Source organism: Garra rufa, chromosome 1, assembly GCF_049309525.1.
Source record: "Garra rufa chromosome 1, GarRuf1.0, whole genome shotgun sequence".
NCBI lineage: Eukaryota > Metazoa > Chordata > Actinopteri > Cypriniformes > Cyprinidae > Garra > Garra rufa.
Genome location: NC_133361.1, coordinates 53,069,023 through 53,092,973, shown reverse-complemented (window position 1 = coordinate 53,092,973; position 23,951 = coordinate 53,069,023). Strand labels below are relative to the sequence as shown.

Genomic DNA, 23,951 nt, shown 5'->3' with positions numbered 1-23,951 from the left:
TGTGGTCCATGGTCACACATCTTTGAAATAATTTTGATTATGAACACTTTAAAATGTACTATTACAAGAAATAAAAGAAAAAATAATTTTGATGTTTCTTAAAACCGCACATTTTCACAGGAATGTTTCACTATTCATTGGTATTTATTTATTGAATAACCTTATTTAAAAGCAATATCGTCCTTGCACTCATATTCACTTAAAGCTGGGTTCCCATGGCATTCAGCTGCAAATATTCAATTTTTGCGATATGTGTTTTTGTGAATTACTTGTTCTTCTTTGGTGTAGAGCTCAAAGCACTCGTCTAGGGTGCAGCTGTGCTGCTGAACGTGGTGTTGTTGTTGAACACGAACACTTTCCGAATCCTTCACCACCTCCTCTTGGATGTTACCAAACAGGCTGCACACAGACACACAGTAACACCAGGTCACACCACATCACACTCGATTTGTTGGCTTGACGTGCTTTTAAACCAAGTGCAGATGGAATGTTCTGTATTCTCACATGTACCCAAAAGAAAATGAAAGATTGGATTACCAGTCTTTGATTCTGTGTTCCCACTCAACAATGAGCTTCACATGCGGTGGTCCACCTGAGCCGCACAGCTTTAGAGCTCTGGGGAGATAAAGACCAAGCCAAAGGGATTGTGTTAAAAGAGCTTTGCATACATACACATACACACACATGCAGCTGATGTCAAAAGTTAACATACACCTTGCAGAATCAAATAAGATAGATAATACAAAATGCATGTTGCATAAAGATGTTTACATATAGTCCAAAAGAGAAAATAACAGTGACCCCGCATGATCCCTTTTATTTTGGTAAAATAATTAACATTTTGCAGATTCTGAGGGTTTTAAAAATACTCAACACCCAGTACGTTCTCAGTATAAACCACTGCATGACCATGACCATGTTTAAATAATATTTAACTTCATATTTGATACTTTGTGACTAACCAAACACACTGTAAAAAAGGCAACACAACTGTTAATACTTCAGTCTCCAGTTTAATTTTTCATAACTGAGGCACAAAATGATAGCAGTTGTGTTTGAATGAAACGAGAGAAAGCACATCGGTGTCATATGAGAGATGTGAAAGAAGTACCAGCCTCAAATTCCTAGATAAATGGTGTGTAAATTGACATTGCTGTTATTGAGAATCAAGTATTCTAGAGAGCAATGTGCAAGAAGAAGTTAAGATGATAATGAGATTAGTGTCATTTTTGAAGACGCAGCCAACAAGTATTAGAAGGATTCGAGGACTGAGGACTTCATTTAACCCTGTGTGATTTAAAAGGTTCCTCGAGGGCTGTCGAAATTTTCTGAGGGTGATAAACATTGGCTGCAGCTCAGAGGTTTCTTTTGATGTTTAGGATAAAAAATATTCAGTAGCTGATGCCTGTACCTGTAAATATGGCATGCATTATTAAGTGGTGCTAACTATGAATAATGAATGAAGTTATATTGAATGTTTGTTTAATTAATAAAAATATTTATCTTTTAGAGCCTGTTTTCTTAGAAACATCCTCTGAACTGGCTTGCTGTTACTGGCACCTCAGAGTGTATTTTTTGTATTCTCTTCTGATTCATGTCTGTATGAACACACACACACACACACACACACACACACACACACACACACACACACACACACACACACACACACACACACACAGACACAATATTACCTGTCCACTGCGGGGTGATAAAGCGGCCGTCCGTCTTGGGGATTTAAGTAGCTATAAGCCGCAGATCCCCCAACAACACGAATCTTGAACAACACCCTGAAATTCTAATAAAAAAGATGTGGAGATGTTAGTAGTATAAGGCCAGAGAAGCCTGCAGCATTGAGCAGCTGCTGTATTTTATGCCTTTATCATGAAGGTTTTAATATTGCCATTGCATTATTGCAAACTATGCAATTAGAAACATCAAGAAGTGGCCACAGATTGTAAGAGAGAGTGTTTCTTTCAACCATAATTAAAACTAATTAACCATTAATTAATTAATAAATAATTATCTCATGCTCATCACTCATCAAGGCTGCTTTTACCTGATAAAAACAAAACAAAAACAAAAAACAGAAAGAACGTGAAATATTATTACAGTTTAAAATAACTGTTTTCTATTTTAATATATTTTTAAATGTAATTTATTCCTGTGATACAAAGCATTCATCATTTCTTCAGTGTCACATGATCCTTCAGATATCAATGCTGGAAAAAGTAGTCCTGCTTATTAGTATTATTTTTGAAACCCGTGATCCTTTGATGAATAAAAAGTTTAAAAGAAAAGCATTTATTTAAAACAGAAATATTTTCAGACAATATATATCTATTGCTATCTCTTTTTATCAATTTAATACATCCTTGGTGAATAAAAGTTTACATTTCTTTCAAAAAAGTAAGAATAAAAATTTACTTAAATGGTAGTGGATCATGTTAGCAAAAGATATCTATTTTAAAGAAATGCTGTTCTTTTGAACTTTTCTTTATGAAAGAATCCTGAAAAAAAAAAGTATCACAGGTTCCAACATAATATTAAGCAGCACAACTGTTTCCAACATTGATAATAAATCCGCATTTTAGAATGATTTCTGAAGAATCATGTGACACTAAAGACTGGAGAAATTATGCTGAAAATTCAGCTTTGCATCACAGGAATAAATTTCATTTTAAAATGCATTCACACAGAAAACAGTTATTTTACATTGAAAAAATATTTCACAATATTATTGTTTTTTCCCGGATTTTTGATCAAATAAATGCAGCTTTAATAAGCAGAAGAAACCTTTATAAAAAACATAAAAAAACGTATTGATCACAAACTTTTAAACGGCAGTGTATATATACATACTGTATGTGTGTTAAATAGTATACATTTAAAATGTCTATGAAATAAAAAATATATGTAAAATTTATATATAATCAGATACACTACTAATGTTTTTAAAAGTCTTACGTCACCAAGGCTGCATTTATTTGATCAAAATAAAAAAGCAAAAGCAAAAACAGTAATATTGTGAAATTATGTTGCAATTTACAGTCTTCTTGTTTATTGTGTTTTAAAATATGATTTATTCCCAAGATTTTTAGCAGCCATTACTCCAGTCTCCAGTGTCACATGATTCTTCAGAAATCAGATTTAGCCACTAAAGAAACATTTCTTACAAATATTTTGGTCAAAATTGTCATCCTGATTAATATTTTTGCGATACAGGATTATCTGATGAATAGTAAACTCAAAAGTATATTTATTTGTTTCAAAGTAAATATCTTTACTGTCACTTTTGATCAATTTAAGGCATCCTTGATGAAACAAACAAACAAACAAACAAACAAACAAACAAACATCTTTTAAAATCTTACTGACCCCAAACTTTTAAACATTAGTGTACTGTATGTCTTATACTGTACATCTGACTCACTGTAGTACCTTCATAGTCCCACAGGGGGCCATAAATAACTACTGAAAGGCCCTGGATGTGGGTTAAGGCTAAATGGGATATAGCTGCGACTACTGGGCATGCACACATCAATATTGCATTATTTTTGTCATGTGGAACAACAATTTTTGTTTTTGCAGTATTGTAAGAAGTAGGTTTAAAGTTGGGTTTGGTACGTTAATAAAACACAATCTAATAGGTAGCAATTTGAATTTATTGTTACTTTCCAACTGCAGCTGTATATCCCTTCTAGCCACAACCCTGGATGTGGATGCATACTGTTTTATTCTGGCTGGCATGTCTGAAAACACCCAGCAGGGGGAACCAATCAACTGCTGAAAGGCAATAGGAATGCCCACAAGTAACAGGAAAAGGGATGTTTCAGAGGAAGTGATTAAAGTATGTTAGAGATTTGACTTTGAAACCTAAAGATCTTGAATTCTGATTGGTTTAGGTGGGATTGGCTTTTCAAATGTAACATATTCTGTATTTTCTTGCAGCCGTAGTTTGTATCTACAGCTCAGATCAGCTAAATGAGTATAACCATGAGTATTATAACCTCTGTCAAGTATGGTAGGTCATCTTACATGTGCCTGCGATCCATTGATCATTAGATAGTAGAGTTTACTGAGGATGCTCTGCTGTAGCTGGTCCCACGATACTGACCGGTCCTCTCGCATCAGAAACGGAGGACCGAATCTGCAGGTAAACAGATGTTAGATTAGTGTGTGTTTATACAATCCAACAGATGCAATTACTTTGTAGTTAACATAGTAACAAATTCATCATCTTCATGATATAAGCAACAATAGTTAATATCCTCATTATAAATATGTGTCTCTGGACTAAAACCAGTCTTAAGTAGCACCGGTATATTTGTACAGTAGCAATAGCCAAAAATACATTGTATGATCAATGATTAAGCATCTTTTATGCCAAATCATTCGGATATTAAGATCATGTTCCATGAAGTTATTTTGTGAATTTCCTAACATGCATATATCAAAACTTAATTTTTGATTAGTAATATGCATTGCTAAAAACTTCATTTGGACAACTTTAAAGGCGATTTTCTCAATATTTAGATTTTTTGCACCCTCAGATTCCAGATTTTCAAATAGTTGTAACCGGCCAAATATTGTCCTATCCTAACAAACCATATATCAATGGAAAGTTTATTTTTTCAGCTTTTATAAAACTTATGACTGGTTTTGTGGTCCAGGGTCACATATGTTTGTTTAAGATACAGTGGTAGAGCTCTTTTTAAGTCAAGTCAAGTCAAGTCAAGTCTTAAAACATAGTTCTTCAGGACAGCTTTGTATGTTGATTTTTATTTTTTATTTTTGCATGTTTGTATATTGTATTATGCATTGTGTTTCAATGGTTATATTATGCACCTTGAGAGGTATTTTTAAAGGTGCTATATAAAATAAACATTATTATTGTTTAAATACATGCATGTGATACAGGGGAGAATGGGGCTATCTATATAGGTTCATTTTCGACAGTCAAGTTTCTATACAGATATATAACTTAAAATTTTAAGTTAAATCAGCTTAAAACTACAAGTCAACTTATTACAATAAAAATGAGTTGATTTAACTGGTGAGTTTAAATGACTTAAGTTGATTTAACTTAAAATCTTAATGCAGCTGCTAACTTAAGTTTTTAAGTTGAAACTGGTGAAAACTGTTTACAGTGTAATAACCCTGTACTTAGTATACTGTATACTGTAGTTAACCTCAACAAAAGTTAAAAAAGCTAAAGTTCAGCTAAATGTTTCATAGTCTTAAGTTTTAAATGGAACTCATGTTATTATTGACAAGGATTAAAAACAACAACAATCAGTTTTATATAATACATAACAGGGGCTCTTGCACAATCTCTCTTTCCACCATACAACCCTTGGCCTAAAAAGGGTAAAGAAACACTACTGCAAAGATCTTTGAGAGTCATTACCTGAAATCACATGAGATTTATATGTAAACATTAGTTCACATTTTGATTTGCTTGTTTATCAGATAAATTACTGCCTGTGTTTTGGACATTATGTTCCAGTGTCCTCAGCAGTGCCCTTGAAATCCACCCCACCCTTTTTAGTTTAGTGTTTTTTTTGTTTTGTTTTTTCAGTGGGAGGCTAGTGATTCAGATTTCTGCTACAGGACCCATACAGCAAGAGACAAAACAAACAAAAGTGAGCTGAGGGAAAGCGAGCCTTTGAGAATGTGATAAACACGTAATTGTGTTGGGGTTTCGCCTCAGCCAAAAACAACGCTGGAGTTTTCCCTGACAGGAGGCAGAGAGAGAACTCAGATCTGAACAAACATGCTTTGATGCTGTTAACGTCACAGCTCGCCCCAGGCAACAACACGGGGAGGATTTCACCAAATTATAAAGCAATGAAGTCCATCTATCTAACTATCCGTCTAATATGCTTGACGCCACACAGTTTACGCATTCTGGATATCAAAATATAATAAAATAAAATAGATAGAAATGATTATAAAACAGCATTTGCAAACAATTTCACTTTAGTAAGGTGGTGAGGACAGATTTGAGGAGGTCAAATTCACTTTTGAGAGCATCTTAACATACTGCATTGGTTTCAAATGAATGCTTTTTCAAATATATCACTATTTGATTATGTAATTGTTATTAAATGGGCAATAATTTAATAGCAAAAAACAATAGCTAAATAGTTATTTTGCTTTTGGTAAACATTATTTAGCCCCCTTTGACCTAAGTTAAAGGGATAGTTCACCCAAAAATGAAAATTACCCCATGATTTACTCACCCTCAAGCCCTCTTAGGTGTATATGACTTGATGTCAGGTGTAGATGAATACAATCAGAGTTTAATTAACAAAATGTTCCGGCTTTTCCAAGGTTTATAATGGCAGTGAATGGCTGTTGAGATTTTGAAGTCCAATAAAGTGCATTCATCCATCTTGAAAAGTACTCCACACGACTATGGGTGTTAATAAAGCCCTTCTGAAGCAATTTGATGTGTTTTAAAGAAAATATCCATATTTATCTGTGAGAATACGCTAGTCTCACGAGAACCAAGTTTACGGCAAAGGCTTATATTGAAATCCTACGTCATTTTTCTTTACAAATCCTTGTTTTGTACTTCTAGTTCATGACTCTCTCCACTGCGCTTAAGGGGAGACACTGCAGGCAAAAACACTGTTTTTTTGATACACCTGTCAAGTTTGAGATTTTGGGCTTTTTGGAGTTTCATAAAGTGTTTTTTTCTACTAGACTAGTGGAAAGAAATCATCTAAAAGACACTGTTAAGTGTTTCTTTCATAGCACTTTATCTATTTGTGTCAATAGATTTCAATCACAATCCATATTTTTAAAAGCCATTTTCTCAAAATGAGTTTTTTTGTCTTACACTGATAAAATCTCCATAAATCTCTACTTCAGTAACACTTACACACACAAAACTTTACATTTTTATTCCTGTCTATATTCTGAAGGTTTTTACAGAGGGATTTGTTCATATATAATTTGATTTTATAGATTTTATTCCCCCCCAAAATGGTAAAAAAAAATACATGGAGTAACAAAATAAGATACCCAAAATCCTCTCTGTAAAAACATTTGACTCTAAAATGTCAAAAAAATTAAACAAGAATTTTGAAACTGACTTCATCCAGTGTTTCGATTTTTGTACTAGAAATGTATTACTAGAAAGTTTTAAATTTGAATATTTTATTAAATTCTTACAGAAATGCATTGATTCACTTCAGAGGTCTTTATTAACCCCCTGGAGCCATGCGTAGCACTTTTTATGATGGATGGATGCACTTTTTTGGGCTTCAAAATCACAGCCATTCACTGCAATTATAAAGCTTGGAAGAGCCATTTTAAAATATAACTCAGATTGTATTCGTCTGAAAGAAGAAAGTCATGTACACCTAGGATGGCTTGAGGGTGAGTAAATCATGGGGTATTCAGGTCAATTTAATAGGGTGCATTTAGATTTGATGTTGATTTTAAAGATGGACAGGCTGAAATCACTACTATAAGCCTACAACCAGCAAATTGAGAAACTCTTTGCTGACTTTTTGAACTTTTCCACTATGTTTGATGCTGCACACTCTGAAAATCAAAAGAATGTTCTCCTGCAGTATACCTGCTACTGTGATGATCTTAAAATGACAGCAAAGTCCTTTAGGCTAGAGATCTCCATAGGGAAGCTGCTATTCTTTCTATAATCCATTTTTGTATGTGAACTCTGCGGTGCTTCCTGTCTATACAAGTGCCCAACTGTGAATTGTGTTTATTAGAAAATCGTTTATCCATCTTAAAGGATTAGTTCATTTCCAAGAATAACAATTTACTGATAATTTAATTACCTCCATGTCATCCAAGATGTTTACGTCTTCCTTTCCTCAGTCACAAAGAAATTTTTGTTTTTTTGAGGAAAACATTTCAGGATTTTTCTCCATATAGTGGAATTTAATGAGTTGAAGGTTCAAATTGCAGTTTCAATGCAGCTTCAAGTGCTCCACACACTATATATATATATATATAAGGGTCTTATGTAGCAAAACAATGTCATTTTCTTTAAAAAAAAAAAAAATAAAAATTTAACCACAAATGTTGCTTTTGCACTAGATCAACTTCATGCATTACGTAATCATGTAGGAAAGGTCACGCTTGGTTAGTTCTTTGTTAAAAAGTATATGCATTTGTATTTTTCTTAGAAAACAGTCAGTCGTTTCAGTAGGTAAGACCCTTATTCCTCAGCTGGGATCGTGTAGAGCCCTTTGAAGCCGCATTCAAACTGCAATTTGGACCTTCAACCCACTGATTCCCACTGAAGTCCACTATATGGAGAAAAAGCCTGGAATGTTTTCCTCAAAAATCTTAATTTCACTGCGACTGAAGAAAGAAAGACATGAGTGTTTTCTAATTAAAATAATATTTGCAAATATTTCAAATGCATTGCAAAAATTGTAGTTGCTTTACTATTTTTTTTTAATCGTAATTAATTCATTCCCTTAAATCTTGTTTGTCCCCCACCAGTGTTTAAGATCTGCATAATCTCAGTGTAAGTTTCTATATTCAAACATTCTCACTTAATGAGCTCATGACTACTGGCTGTACGTCAAATCTAGTCCTTTTCACACTAACTGCAGGGATAGGAATATCACTTTTATCAGTATCTTGAGAAAATCAATCAAAATATCAGTTCTTTCAAAATGAGATGTACTAACTCTAGCTCATCAAGCCTCTCTCTCTCTCTCTCTCTCTCTCTCTCTCTCTCTCTCTCTCTCTCTCTCTCCTTCTATCACTTCCATTAAAGTGAGAGAGAAATTCACATGACAAAAGACCATGGAACCAAATTAGATTTCTGGAGGCATTCACACCTAAGACAGTATTGATCTCTGGGTGGCTGTCACTGTCAAAATTGTGCTGCTCTGACGTGACAAAACGTCAAAGAATCTTTGAGAAGCTTTTAAAGCAAAAGGTGAGGTAAAGTTGTCATGATTGATATTTGCAAGCTCTACGTGGCTGTTAAACTGCCCACTGTTCTTCAGAAAAATCTTTCAGGCCCAACAAATTCTTCTTGGTTTTTCAGCATTTTTGTGTATTTGAACCCTTTCTAACAATGACTATGTTTTTGAGATCCATCTTTTAACACAGAGGACAACTGAGGGACTCATATGCAACTATTACAGTAGGTTCAAACACTCACTGATGTCTGAAGGGTAATAAAAAAGATTTTTCAGGCAAAAAAAGAAAAATGAACACTTTCTCATTCTATTCAAAAGTTTTCACCCCCTAGCTCTTAATGTATTGTGTTTCCTTCTGGAGCATCAGTGAGGGTTTGAACCTTCCGTAATAGTTGCATATGAGTCCCTCAGATGTCCTCAGTGTGAAAAGATGGATCTCAAAATCATAGTCATTGTTGGAAAGGGTTCAATTACACGAAAATGCTGAAAAAAAACAAAGAATTTGTGGGTCCTGAAGGATTTTTCTGAAGAACAGCAGATAGTTTAACTGTACAGGACAAACAACTCACTAATCACAAAAAAAAAAAAAAAAAAAAAAAAAACAGCTGTGGATCATTCAGGTAACAACACAGTATTAGGAATCAAGTGTATGTAAACTTTTGAACGGGGTCATTTTTATAAATTCAACCATTATTTTCTCTTGTAGACTATATGTAAATGTCTTTTATGTGAAGGTCAATACTAAACAAAAATATTTAGCAGATTCTGCAAAGTGTATGTAAAACTTTGACCTCACCTGTAAGGCCTCTAAATAAGGTTCAAACCTACAGCTGTTTGGTTACCAGTCAAACAAGTCATCATTTTGTAGGGTACCTCACTGCCTGCTGTCCTGCTCCAGCTGCATTACACACCAACAGCAAGATCTTCACCATCCCGTCAGCCTGGTTCAAGAACTCAGAGGACAGCGCTCCGGACGCAGCCAGTCTGTGACCCTCCGGCCCAGACGAGGTGTACGGAGAGGACGGAAGACTGTGGTGGAACCCTGGGATGAGAGGGAGAACCAATGAGAGCTAGAGGTCACCTCCTAACACGCCTAATCCACAGGTAGATTTATTGTCTGTGGCTCTATATAGCCGAATAATGTCAAATTTTATTGTATGACAAAACAAGGTGACACACACACGGATAAAGAGAGGAAGAGAGTGACAAGGAGAGAGAGACAGATGGAGACATGCAAATAGAGCACAGCAGACAGCAGACACAGTGGGGTGTGTGATCTGACGCCAGCCTTCACACACATACACATACATACTAAATGGACGTCAAGCTTTCAGATGTTTTCTTCCAAATTAAGTACGACTGGGCAGCAGCCATTAATTAAGTACCCAGAACAAACCACCCGAAAAAGCCAAAGGCTAGTATATTATATCTTTTCCAAAAGTCACTCAGTTAAATTTATAAGGGACAAAAGAGTGTCATTTCTTCAAGGTGACATCATTAAAAGGATAAGTGTGTTATTTCTACGCCCCCCTGTTAAAGGAACACTCCACTTTTTTTGGAAATAGGCTCATTCTCCAACTCCCCCCGAGTTAATACTGTAAGTTGAGTTTTACAGTTTTGAAATCCATTCAGCCGTTCTCCTGTTCTGGCGATATCACTTTTAGCATAGCTTAGCATAGATCATTGAATCCTATTAGACCAATAGCATCGCGTTCAAAAATGACCGAGTTTCGATATTTGTCCTTTTTAAACCTTGACTCTTCTGCAGTTATATCATGTACTAAGACCGGCGAAAAATGTAAAGATGCGATTTTCTAGGCCGATAAGATTAGGAACTACACTACCATTCCGGCGTAATAGTCAAGGACATTTGCTGCCGTAACATGGCCGAAGCAGGCGCAGTGATATCACGCAGCACAACGTGACCAACTGCATGCACAGGGAGCGTTCCTCGTTGGTAGTTACCTAGCTGGAAACTAATTTCAGGCTCTGCGTGATATTACTGCGCCTACTGCGTCCATATTACGGCAGCAAACTTCCTTGACTATTACACCGGAATGGGAGTGTAGTTCCTAATCTTATCGGCCTAGAAAATCACAGCTTTACATTTTCCGCCGGTCTTAGTACACGATATAACTACAGATGAGTCAAGTTTTAAATAGGACAAATACCGAAACTCATTGTTTTTTTTTTTTTTACGCGATACTATTGGTCTAATAGGATTCAATGATCTATGCTAAGCTATGCAAAAAGTGATATCGCCAGAACAGAAGAACGGCTGAATGGATTTCAAAACGGTAAAACTCAACTTATTAACTCGGGGGGAGTTGGAGAATGAGCCTATTTCCAAAAAAAAGTGGAGTGTTCTTTTAAAAATGCTCCTCATTGGACAAACAAATAGTCCCGCCTCTGAGTCATGCTATTGGTTGAGCCAATGTTGTGTCGGGCTGGTCTGGTATGCAAACATTAAAGGGATAGTTCACCCAAAAAGTTTAATTCTGTCATTAATTGCTCCCCCTTACGTCGTTCCAAACCTGTACATTTGTTCATCTTCAGAACACAAATTAAGATATTTTTTGATGAAATCCAAGAGCTTTCTGACCCTGCATAGACAGCAAGGCAATTGACACGATCAAGGTCCAGAAAGGTAGTAAGGACATCGATAAAATAGTCCATGTGACAGTGTTCTCCTCTAGATCACGTAATTCAGTGGAGAATTAATAGAAATAGAACATGTGAGAATAACCATCTGTTTTCTTAGATGCAATGATAACAAGAGCGCATCCTCTTCTCTCTCGAAATACTCTTCTTCTGTGTTTGTTCACACCGGTTTTCGAAACAGTGCCACCACTCCCGTCCTTTTGTGCAGCAGCAGCTGCTCCAGGCACATGATGTAATGCTCAAATCTTATTGGACGGAAGTGTTTTCACTTTGCGAAACTGAAAAGATTCGTCGTACTTGTCGTTAAAAAACATTCGCTTTTTCGTCTATGTGGAAGCACTCATAGGAATCTGTTGTTTTATTCCAGTACATCATCGCGTGCGATATTCTTTCGCTTTTTCGCGCTCAGTGTGGAAAGGCCTTTAGGCCCAGAAAGGTGGTAAGAACATCAAAAAAATAGTCCATGTGACTTTCTGGGCCGAGAACGTGGTAGTTGCATTGCTGTCTATGGAGGTTTAGAAAGCTCATCATCATTCGCTCACATTTGCATAAACACTGGCCTATGACTTTGCTTCACAATTTATGACAAATCAGGTTGACGACGACGATCAGCAAGACCGTTACACGTTATGAACACATTACAACAGGAAGGTCACATGTGCCATCAGGGACAGATGGAGGGCTGGCTGGCGTTTTAATCAAGAAGGGACGTTTTTATGGCTGAACATCAGGACAGCTGTGTTTCCCAGCATTCCGTCTCAAGGTTTTTTCATATCCGTGTTTTAAAATGAAGAATGGGACAATGTGACCTGTGGTGACTTTAAGTGGCTATGCTCATGCAATCTCTCTTCTTGCCTGTCGCTCGATGAACTCGACTGAATGCGTTTGAGATTGTCACTCAAAAGTAACACTGTGAGATTGTTAATTAAACACCTCTCCTCTCCACAGACCTCCACTGCACAGAGCACCTCCACAGAAAATCAAAACCTGATAGAAAAATTACCTGGCAAGACTGGACAGAACCTGGTCTCACTCATGCATTGAGATGCCCTGCTGAAGTGAAAATTCTGTCATCATGTAGGTAACCATTGTTTTATAAGAATGTTGGCAACCAAACAGTTATAGCCAGGGCTGGAAACTTCCAACTGGTTAGGTTTTTTTTTTTTTTTGGAAATGATTTTATCCATTCAAAAGACTACAAAAGCAATCCCAGTTCTGCACATAAACATGTCTTTTGCCGTAATACCTGCAGACTGCAGCCAGTAGAAATGCTTCTCTATCGCTGCACGTCCTACTTCTCACAGCACAGATTGTGAAAGCAGACTACAGTTTGTCATTCATTATAACAAACAAAGTGTAAATAATATATTCAGTGTGCAGTGTAGAGAGCTTCATTCATTAAAATAGAAGTTTGTGAGATCACGATGAACTTATGAAGACAAGTGACAGCTTTTAAATGATTATAAAGGGAGTTTGCAAACTTACATTTCAGAAACACTGTTGTCTGATTCTGCTCTATTTCGTTAACAAAAATAGTTTCAAACAAAGTGTTACAGAGTGCCCGGCAGCCCCACTAGAGGGCACTCCAATATGGACTCTTTATGTTATGTGTTGTCTCAACCAACCATGTATTTCCCTTGTTTGTGTGTCATTCTCTGATTGGTTCCTCTGTTCAATGTGTCTGTTCCCCATTGGTTAGTTTGGTCATGTGTTCCCTAGTGTTTGGTATGAAGCCTCTCCCTTCCCCCTCTGTTTTGCTGATCGTTGTTTAGCCTTTATCTTGTAGCGTTTATCTTGTTCTTAGTTTCCTTGTGTTATCCCTAGCCTTGTCACAGTTCTGTTCAGTTTCCTAGTCATAGCCATAGTTTTTCCTAGCTTCATAGTTTTGTTTCATTTGTTACTTTGGACTGCTCTTTTGGATTTTGACCCTCGCCTGTATTATTGGATTATTCTTTCGGATTACCCTTGTTGTTCCTGTTTGCCGGTGTTTGACCCTGCCTGTTTGACCACATATTTCAATAAAGCTTCCATTTGGATCCACTTCAGACTCCTACTGTTACACAAAGTCACAGCTGAGCTGCTGCGAATCTGTGCTTTTGAACAAATCTAGTGAGTCAATGATTCAATGACCCATTCATAAAGAGAGTCACTTGCTTCGTTCCTAAATCAATCAGCCGTGTGAACGAATTGATTGAATGAATGATTCAGTGACAAAGACAGTGATTTGCTGCCACCTACAGACGGATGCAGTTTTATTTTAAAAGTATAAATTGAGTAATTTAAATAATTTAAATTTCTATATTCAAAACTTTATATTTAAAATATTAATCTCATAACATTGGTATTATGAAATGAATTAATACCACCTCTGAGTCTTGTAAAAAATTAGTCTGTAAATATTCCTTAATGCCACATTTGTGCTCTTCTGCACCCAGCAAAGATGAATTGTGGATGCTGATTTCATTTGACTGGTGACTTATTCTTCCCAATTGTATCTTATTATTTTAATTGAATTTATTGTTGAATTAAATTTTTGATAAAAGTTTATAAATCTATTTTTTTTTGCACAAAAGATGATAGCTAGAAAAATGGCATTACAAACAACATAAGGGTGAGTAAATGATGATAGAATTTAAATTTTTGGGTGAACTATTCCTTTAAGGAACTTTAGAATTAAAGGGACAGTTCACCAAAAAATAAAAATTACCCCATGATTTACTCACCCTCAAGCCTTGCTAGGTACATATGACTTTTTTCTTTCAGGCAAATACAATCTGAGTTATATTTAAAAAATGTCCCGTCTCTTCCAAGCTTTATAATGGCAATAATTGACTGTTGAAATTTTGAAGCAAAATAAAGAGCATCCAACCATCCATCATAAAAAGTGCTCCACATGGCTCCATGGGAGCTTTCTGAAGCAAACTGGTGCATTTGTGTAAGAAAAATATCCATGTTTAAAACTTAATCTGTACTGAGAGAGTGGCGTTCCAGCGTTTTATGATGGATGGATGCACTTTATTTTGCTACGAAATCTCGACCACCATTCACTTCCATTATAAAGCTTGGAAAAGCCAGGACAGTTTTAATATAATTCCCATTGTATTCACCTGAAAGAAGAAAGGCATATACACCTAGGATTGCTAGTAGTAAACATGGGTGTAATTTTCATTTTTGGGCGAAATGTTCCTTTAAGGAAACAGGATGCAGAAATTATTCAAATTAGAATTTTAAGTAGACTTAAAATGGAATAAAATTGATAAATTTCCCAAAATGCATTAATTTAGCTAACATTTTATGTTTTGAAGTTATATAGAAAAATGTGTTGGGCATTTAATGATTTTATATAGTGAAAATAAAAGCTTTGATGTCTGTGTTGATTGTTCTAAATTAAGAAAAAATCATTAGTATCATATCATTGTATTATTAGTTATAACTATTTATTTAAATATTTATACCATGTTACAGAATGTTTGCATGATTGCGTAGAGTTTCTTTAAATTTATTTGTACTTTTGTAAGATTACTCATCCTATCGTGTGCTGCCAATTCAATTCACATTGTCCTGAACTGAAAGTGTGCCTGTTATGAATTTGGCCCAACCCTGGTGAACACAGACTTGGCCACCCTTTACAAATCATGGTCTATGTTCAGGCAGACCATTAGGGCATACTGGACCACTGCGGACTCACTGAATCACTGAGGAACTTAGACAGTAATTAAATCCATTCTAAACCCACAATCTCAGTCGAAACACAACTCTTGTGTTTCCTAAAGAATCCTAAAAAACATCCTCTAAAATTGGCCACATTTACCTGAGATTCGTGCAGATCCACCCCTGATGTAAAGGGGTGGAGCTTGGAAGGCATAGATAATGTCACTCTCTGCTACGCTGGTCAAGTCATCGTCATCAAAGAAGGAGCGCTGGAAACCTGTAGTGTAGATCTCTGTCAATATTACCTAGAAGAACAGAGAACGAAAAACTGAATAAAATGACTGAATTATTGCAGTTATTAAAGGGATAGTTCACCCCAACATTTGAATTCTGTCTTTAATTACACATCCTCGGAGGAGAGGAGGAAGAGAATTGTTGAAAAAAAAGTTATTTTTAATTTCTTTGTGCACAAAAAAAAATGCTCGTAGCTTTGTAAAATTACGGTTGAACCACTGATGCCACATAGACTGTTTTAACAATGTCCTTACTACCTTTCTGGGCTTGGGAACATTTTAGTTGCATGGCTGTCTATGCAGGGTCAGAAAGCTCCTGGATTTAATCATAAATATCTTAATTTGTGTTTTGAAGATGAATGAAGCTCTTACAGGTTTGGAATGACATCAGGGTGAATAATTAATGACAGAATTTTCGTTTTTGGCTTTGAAATAATAACTAACTTTAACATAATCCTCTGATAAAGCATATAGTTGCATCTAAATCCTATACCATGCAAATACCATAGCATGTGGTTATGATAATCTTTCACTATCAAAGCATACATCAAAGTCCCACGGCATTACCATCTGACACGATCATTGTAGCAATGCAGGAGGGAAGGTGGTTTGGTCAGGTGATATATTGTGTGCAGGCATGAGGTCTGTCTGTGTGATGCTGTGTGCACCTGTCACCTGATCAGGAGAGATCTTGCCCTCATCTGCCACCATCCGGCGCAGACATGCCAAAGAGCCGAAGAGAGGCACAGCCAGCCCCACTCTCAGATACCGCTGCCCTTTACTGCTAAACACCAAAGTCACACACACGGGTCTGCAGAGAGAGACGAAAAACACCTTTGTGATCTAAAAGCAGCTTTTTAAATTTAAAATGTTACTGATAGCAATAAAGAGCATCTTGGAATCTTAAACAACGTCTGTAAAGGGCTAAAAATCTCATGGGTGGGCTTGGTTTTAAAAGGAGGATGTGGCTAAAGAATGAATCTGATTGGTCACTAAGTTATGTACTGTATTTAACCTGTGTTGGTCAATTCTAAGTACACTATCACTCAAAAGCAGCTGTGAATTCTGACTGCAATATCCATTACCATTCGAAAGTCTGGGGTCTGTAAGATTTTTGTTTTTTTTGAAATACAGTTGAAGTCAAAAGTTTACGTACACTTGATTCTTAATACTGTGTTGTTAAAGAAAAATCCTTCAGGTCCCACAAATTCTTTGGTTTTTCAGCATTTTTGTGTATTTGAACCCTTTCCAAAAGTGACTGTATGATTTTGAGATCCATCTTTTCACACTGAGGACAACTGAGGGACTCATATGTAACTATTAGAGAAGGTTCAAACGCTCACTGATGCTCCAGAAGGAAACACGATGCATTGAGAGCCGGGGGTGAAAACTTTTAGAATTTGAAGATCAGGGTACATTTAACTTATTTTGTCTTCTGGGGAACATGTAAGTATCTTCTGTAGCTTCTGAAGGGCAGTACTAAATAAAAAAATATGATATTTAGGCAAAATAAGAAAGAAAAACCATCTTCATTCTGTTCAAAAGTTTTCACCCCCAGCTCTTAATGCATTGTTTTTGCTTCTGAAGCATCAGTGAGTGTTTGATCCTTCTGTAATAGTTGCATATGAGTCGCTCAGTTGTCCTCAGTGTGAAAAGATGGATCTCAAAATCATACAGTCACTGTTGGAAAGGGTGCAAATACACAGAAATGCTGAAAAACCAAATTGTGAGACCTGAAGGACTTTTCTGAAGTACAGCAGGCAGTTTAACTGTTCAGGACAAACAAGGGACTTATTAACAACTCTCACTAAACCTGTGGATCATTCAGGTAACAACACAGTATTAAGAATCAAGTGTATGTAAACTTTTGAATAGTCAATTTTTTTTTATAAATTCAACTAATATTTTCTCTTGTGGACTATATGTAAACATCTTCCATGTGAACCATCTTATTCAGGTCAGTACTAAAAAAACATGCATTTTTGTATGACCCCTTTTATTTTGGTAAATAATTGAACATTTTGCAGATTCTGCAAGGTGTATTTAAACTTTTGACCTCAACTGTACATCTCTTATGTGGCTTTCCAACTGATTTCTATTTCTATATGTTAAAATATAATTTATTCCTATAATGACAAAGCTACATTTTTAGCATCATTACTCCAGTCTTCAGTGTCATATGATCCTTCAGAAATCATTATCAGTGTTGAAAACAGTGCTGTTTCATATTTTTATGGAGACCATGACACTTTTTTTAGGAATCAAAGGAACATAATTTACTTAAAATAGAAATCTTTTGTAAAAATATAAATGCATTTACTGCCACTATGGATTAATTAAACCTCTTTGCTAAATAAAAGTAATAATTTCTTTAAAAAAAAAAATACTGACCACAAACATTTGACCTCTACAGTATATATAGCTCTTGCTAAAATGAAGTCATCTCCTCTGAAGTGACATCATCTACTACCATACCATTATTTAGACTGTCATCTAGTTTTCCTGCACTATAACAACCCTGCTGATATATGACCTAAAGCCTGAAAACGCCCTTCTCAGACATAAACTACTGTGAACAAGGGTGGCGTTGGGGTAAACGCTGAATGAATTACCGGAAGAAATAAGGCAATCGCTCATGTAAAAAGTGCCACACCTCAAACAGTTTGCTTTCCTTTTAACTGGCCATGTGTTCTGCCCTAAAGGAGTAGTTCAACCAAAAATGAAGACTGTATCATCATGAAAACGGCATGACTCCCTTTATTTCTTGGAACACAAAAAGATAAATATATAGATTTTCAAATAGTTGTATCTTGGCCAAATATCTGCTCCATCTGCTGCTGCTGTTGGTTTGAATGCTTCATTGTTTTTGAGTACCGAGAGGCAAAAATGTTATAATACAAGCACAAAATGAAAACAATTATGTTTCAGCATGAATCAATGACTTCAAAAGGCTTCAGTTTGGTACAACTGTACTCACCTCGTCTGTCTTAGAGGAATGGGGAGGGAAATGCACAGAAAAGGATCAAACGTGTTGCTCTGCTTAAGACAATGTGGGCATGTCAGAGATGACCTGGGAAAAAAAGAACAGCACATAAATATATACAAATATTATATAATAAACAATCAAGATATTAGCCATTGTACTGCTTGAATGAGCCTCAAGGGAAGCTCAGTGGAAGAGGAAGTGATGTCACAGGGAAGAGGAAGCACAAAACGTCCCTTGGGAAGAATTATTGTTGTAGCTACGGAAACTGATGATCACAAAATCACAATTGCATTTTTTTGCATCATCCTTGCCACTCATTTAAAGGAGGATTTCAAACTCACTACATAGACTTATTCAGAACCTGAATGGCTTTTATGATCTGTCTGTCTGTCTGTCTGTCTGTCATGAAGGGAGAAACAATACATCTTCTCCCTATTGGCACTTGCCAGACCAGTGTGGTGGAGAGACAAATAAAGAAGGGTGGCTAGAGATATTTTTAGAGTGTGAAGGAAAGTCCTGTTCATCTCCAGCAGCTGTCAAGAGTGTTATGTGGAGACTTCAGCATTTTAGCTCTGAGCTTCACGGCTGCAGTTCGCCCACATATGTCTTACTGCAGAAGACAAACAATGCAGCAGCAGTGCTCCACTTATGCAGAATAAGAGAGTCTGATCCAAGTCTGTGGGATGTAAATTGCAGGTATAAGCACCTAAATGATCTCAGTCACTATAATTTCAAATCTTGTGTTGTTGTTTTCATCATAAAGAAACAATGCACTGAACCAGCTGAGATGAGAATGATTCAGATGATACTGCATCTACAATATTATATAATAAAAAAAAACAATACGCTATTCCACTACTGAATGAGTAGATTGTTTTTATAATAAACTCATTTAAACAATTCTTGCAAACGGTGAGCATACCGTGTTGAAAAAAAAAACAGCATATGCTGGTTAGGTATGTTTTGAAGCATGGCTGCTGGTTTAAGATGGTCCTTAGCTGTTCATGAGCTTGTTTAAGCTGGTCTTTAGCTGGTCATGTGCTGGTATAAACTGGTACTTAGCTGGTCATGTGCTGGTTTAAGCTGGTTTAAGATGGTTTTAGCTGGTCATGTGCTGGTTTAAGATGTTCATGAGCTAGTTAAAACTGTTTCTTAGCTGGCCCTTAGCTGGTCATGTGCTGGTATAAGCTGGTTTAAACTGGTATTTAGCTGGTCATGTGCTGGTTTAAGCTGGTTTAAACTGGTACTTAGCTGGTCATGTGCTGGTTTAAGCTGGTTTAAGATGGTTTTAGCTGGTCATGTGCTGGTTTAAGATGTTCATGAGCTAGTTAAAACTGTTTCTTAGCTGGCCCTTAGCTGGTCATGTGCTGGTTTAAGCTGGTCCTTAGTTGTTCATGAGCTAATTAAAACTGGTTCTTAGCTGGTCCTTAGCTGTTCATGAGCTGGTTAAGATGGCCCTTAGCTGGTCATGTGCTTGTTTAAGATGGTCCTTAGCTGTTCATGAGCTGGTTTAAGATGGTCCTTAGCTGTTCATGAGCTTGTTTAAGATGGTCCTTAGCTGGTCATGTGCTGGTTTAAGCTGGTCCTTAGCTGGTCATGTGCTTGTTTAAGATGGTCCTTAGCTGTTCATGAGCTGGTTAAAGATGGTCCTTAGCTGTTCATGAGCTGGTTTAAGATGGTCCTTAGCTGTTCATGAGCTTGTTTAAGATGGTCCTTAGCTGTTCATGAGCTGGTTTAAGCTGGTCCTTAGCTGGTCATGTGCTGGTTTAAACTGGTTTAAGATGGTTTTAGCTGGTCATGTGCTGGTTTAAGATGTTCATGAGCTAGTTAAAACTGTTTCTTAGCTGGCCCTTAGCTGGTCATGTGCTGGTTTAAGCTGGTCCTTAGTTGTTCATGAGCTAATTAAAACTGGTTCTTAGCTGGTCCTTAGCTGTTCATGAGCTGGTTAAGATGGCCCTTAGCTGGTCATGTGCTGGTTTAAGATGGTCCTTAGCTGTTCATGAGCTGGTTAAAGATGGTCCTTAGCTGTTCATGAGCTGGTTTAAGATGGTCCTTAGCTGTTCATGAGCTTGTTTAAGATGGTCCTTAGCTGTTCATGAGCTGGTTTAAGCTGGTCCTTAGCTGTTCATGAGCTGGTTTAAGCTGGTCCTTAGCTGTTCATGAGCTGGTTTAAGATGGTCCTTAGCTGTTCATGAGCTGGTTTAAGATGGTCCTTAGCTGTTCATGAGCTGGTTTAAGATGGTCCTTAGCTGTTCATGAGCTTGTTTAAGATGGTCCTTAGCTGGTCATGAGCTTGTTTAAGATGGTCCTTAGCTGTTCATGAGCTGGTTTAAGCTGGTCCTTAGCTGTTCATGAGCTGGTTTAAGCTGGTCCTTAGCTGTTCATGAGCTTGTTTAAGATGGTCCTTAGCTGTTCATGAGCTGGTTTAAGATGGTCCTTAGCTGTTCATGAGCTTGTTTAAGATGGTCCTTAGCTGTTCATGAGCTTGTTTAAGCTGGTCCTTAGCTGTTCATGAGCTGGTTTAAGCTGGTCCTTAGCTGTTCATGAGCTTGTTTAAGCTGGTCCTTAGCTGTTCATGAGCTGGTTTAAGCTGGTCCTTAGCTGTTCATGAGCTGGTTTAAGCTGGTCCTTAGCTGTTCATGTGCTTGTTTAAGCTGGTCCTTAGCTGTTCATGAGCTGGTTTAAGATGGTCCTTAGCTGTTCGTGAGCTGGTTTAAGCTGGTCCTTAGCTGTTCGTGAGCTGGTTTAAGCTGGTCCTTAGCTGTTCATGAGCTTGTTTAAGCTGGTCCTTAGCTGTTCATGAGCTGGTTTAAGCTGGTCCTTAGCTGTTCATGAGCTGGTTTAAGCTGGTCCTTAGCTGTTCATGAGCTTGTTTAAGATGGTCCTTAGCTGTTCATGAGCTTGTTTAAGATGGTCCTTAGCTGTTCATGAGCTTGTTTAAGCTGGTCCTTAGCTGTTCATGAGCTTGTTTAAGCTGGTCCTTAGCTGTTCATGAGCTGGTTTAAGATGGTCCTTAGCTGTTCATGAGCTTGTTTAAGATGGTCCTTAGCTGTTCATGAGCTTGTTTAAGATGGTCCTTAGCTGTTCATGAGCTGGTTTAAGATGGTCCTTAGCTGTTCGTGAGCTTGTTTAAGCTGGTCCTTAGCTGTTCATGAGCTGGTTTAAGATGGTCCTTAGCTGTTCATGAGCTTGTTTAAGATGGTCCTTAGCTGTTCATGAGCTTGTTTAAGCTGGTCCTTAGCTGTTCATGAGCTGGTTTAAGATGGTCCTTAGCTGTTCATGAGCTTGTTTAAGATGGTCCTTAGCTGGTCATGTGCTGGTTTAAGCTGGTCCTTAGCTGGTCATGTGCTTGTTTAAGATGGTCCTTAGCTGTTCATGAGCTGGTTAAAGATGGTCCTTAGCTGTTCATGAGCTGGTTTAAGATGGTCCTTAGCTGTTCATGAGCTTGTTTAAGATGGTCCTTAGCTGGTCATGTGCTGGTTTAAGCTGGTCCTTAGCTGGTCATGTGCTTGTTTAAGATGGTCCTTAGCTGTTCATGAGCTGGTTAAAGATGGTCCTTAGCTGTTCATGAGCTGGTTTAAGATGGTCCTTAGCTGTTCATGAGCTTGTTTAAGATGGTCCTTAGCTGTTCATGAGCTGGTTTAAGCTGGTCCTTAGCTGGTCATGTGCTGGTTTAAACTGGTTTAAGATGGTTTTAGCTGGTCATGTGCTGGTTTAAGATGTTCATGAGCTAGTTAAAACTGTTTCTTAGCTGGCCCTTAGCTGGTCATGTGCTGGTTTAAGCTGGTCCTTAGTTGTTCATGAGCTAATTAAAACTGGTTCTTAGCTGGTCCTTAGCTGTTCATGAGCTGGTTAAGATGGCCCTTAGCTGGTCATGTGCTGGTTTAAGATGGTCCTTAGCTGTTCATGAGCTGGTTAAAGATGGTCCTTAGCTGTTCATGAGCTGGTTTAAGATGGTCCTTAGCTGTTCATGAGCTTGTTTAAGATGGTCCTTAGCTGTTCATGAGCTGGTTTAAGCTGGTCCTTAGCTGTTCATGAGCTGGTTTAAGCTGGTCCTTAGCTGTTCATGAGCTGGTTTAAGATGGTCCTTAGCTGTTCATGAGCTGGTTTAAGATGGTCCTTAGCTGTTCATGAGCTGGTTTAAGATGGTCCTTAGCTGTTCATGAGCTTGTTTAAGATGGTCCTTAGCTGGTCATGAGCTTGTTTAAGATGGTCCTTAGCTGTTCATGAGCTGGTTTAAGCTGGTCCTTAGCTGTTCATGAGCTGGTTTAAGCTGGTCCTTAGCTGTTCATGAGCTTGTTTAAGATGGTCCTTAGCTGTTCATGAGCTGGTTTAAGATGGTCCTTAGCTGTTCATGAGCTTGTTTAAGATGGTCCTTAGCTGTTCATGAGCTTGTTTAAGCTGGTCCTTAGCTGTTCATGAGCTGGTTTAAGCTGGTCCTTAGCTGTTCATGAGCTTGTTTAAGCTGGTCCTTAGCTGTTCATGAGCTGGTTTAAGCTGGTCCTTAGCTGTTCATGAGCTGGTTTAAGCTGGTCCTTAGCTGTTCATGTGCTTGTTTAAGCTGGTCCTTAGCTGTTCATGAGCTGGTTTAAGATGGTCCTTAGCTGTTCGTGAGCTGGTTTAAGCTGGTCCTTAGCTGTTCGTGAGCTGGTTTAAGCTGGTCCTTAGCTGTTCATGAGCTTGTTTAAGCTGGTCCTTAGCTGTTCATGAGCTGGTTTAAGCTGGTCCTTAGCTGTTCATGAGCTGGTTTAAGCTGGTCCTTAGCTGTTCATGAGCTGGTTTAAGCTGGTCCTTAGCTGTTCATGTGCTTGTTTAAGCTGGTCCTTAGCTGTTCATGAGCTGGTTTAAGATGGTCCTTAGCTGTTCATGAGCTGGTTTAAGCTGGTCCTTAGCTGTTCGTGAGCTGGTTTAAGCTGGTCCTTAGCTGTTCATGAGCTTGTTTAAGCTGGTCCTTAGCTGTTCATGAGCTGGTTTAAGCTGGTCCTTAGCTGTTCATGAGCTGGTTTAAGCTGGTCCTTAGCTGTTCATGAGCTGGTTTAAGCTGGTCCTTAGCTGTTCATGAGCTGGTTTAAGCTGGACCTTAGCTGGTCATGTGCTGGTTTAAGCTGGTCCTTAGCTGTTCATGAGCTGGTTTAAGATGGTCCTTAGCTGTTCATGAGCTGGTTTAAGATGGTCCTTAGCTGTTCATGAGCTTGTTTAAGATGGTCCTTAGCTGTTCATGAGCTTGTTTAAGATGGTCCTTAGCTGTTCATGAGCTTGTTTAAGCTGGTCCTTAGCTGTTCATGAGCTGGTTTAAGCTGGTCCTTAGCTGTTCATGAGCTGGTTTAAGATGGTCCTTAGCTGTTCATGAGCTTGTTTAAGATGGTCCTTAGCTGTTCATGAGCTTGTTTAAGATGGTCCTTAGCTGTTCATGAGCTGGTTTAAGATGGTCCTTAGCTGTTC

At 37.5% G+C, this 23,951-nt stretch overlaps 1 protein-coding gene across 1 annotated transcript in view; it reads right to left on the bottom strand.

The window, feature by feature from the left end:
• Positions 1–236: 236 nt before the first annotated feature.
• Positions 237–23,951, bottom strand: part of usp43b (ubiquitin specific peptidase 43b) — a 76,742-nt gene continuing 53,027 nt past the window's right edge. Inside the window, exons 4-11 of the mRNA XM_073833148.1 lie at positions 18,501–18,593; positions 16,199–16,334; positions 15,391–15,535; positions 9,792–9,960; positions 4,039–4,150; positions 1,695–1,798; positions 538–615; positions 237–399 (exon numbers count right to left, since the gene is read on the bottom strand). Coding sequence (XP_073689249.1) covers positions 237–399; positions 538–615; positions 1,695–1,798; positions 4,039–4,150; positions 9,792–9,960; positions 15,391–15,535; positions 16,199–16,334; positions 18,501–18,593 — 1,000 coding nt within the window. The remainder of the gene's footprint in view (positions 400–537; positions 616–1,694; positions 1,799–4,038; positions 4,151–9,791; positions 9,961–15,390; positions 15,536–16,198; positions 16,335–18,500; positions 18,594–23,951) is intronic.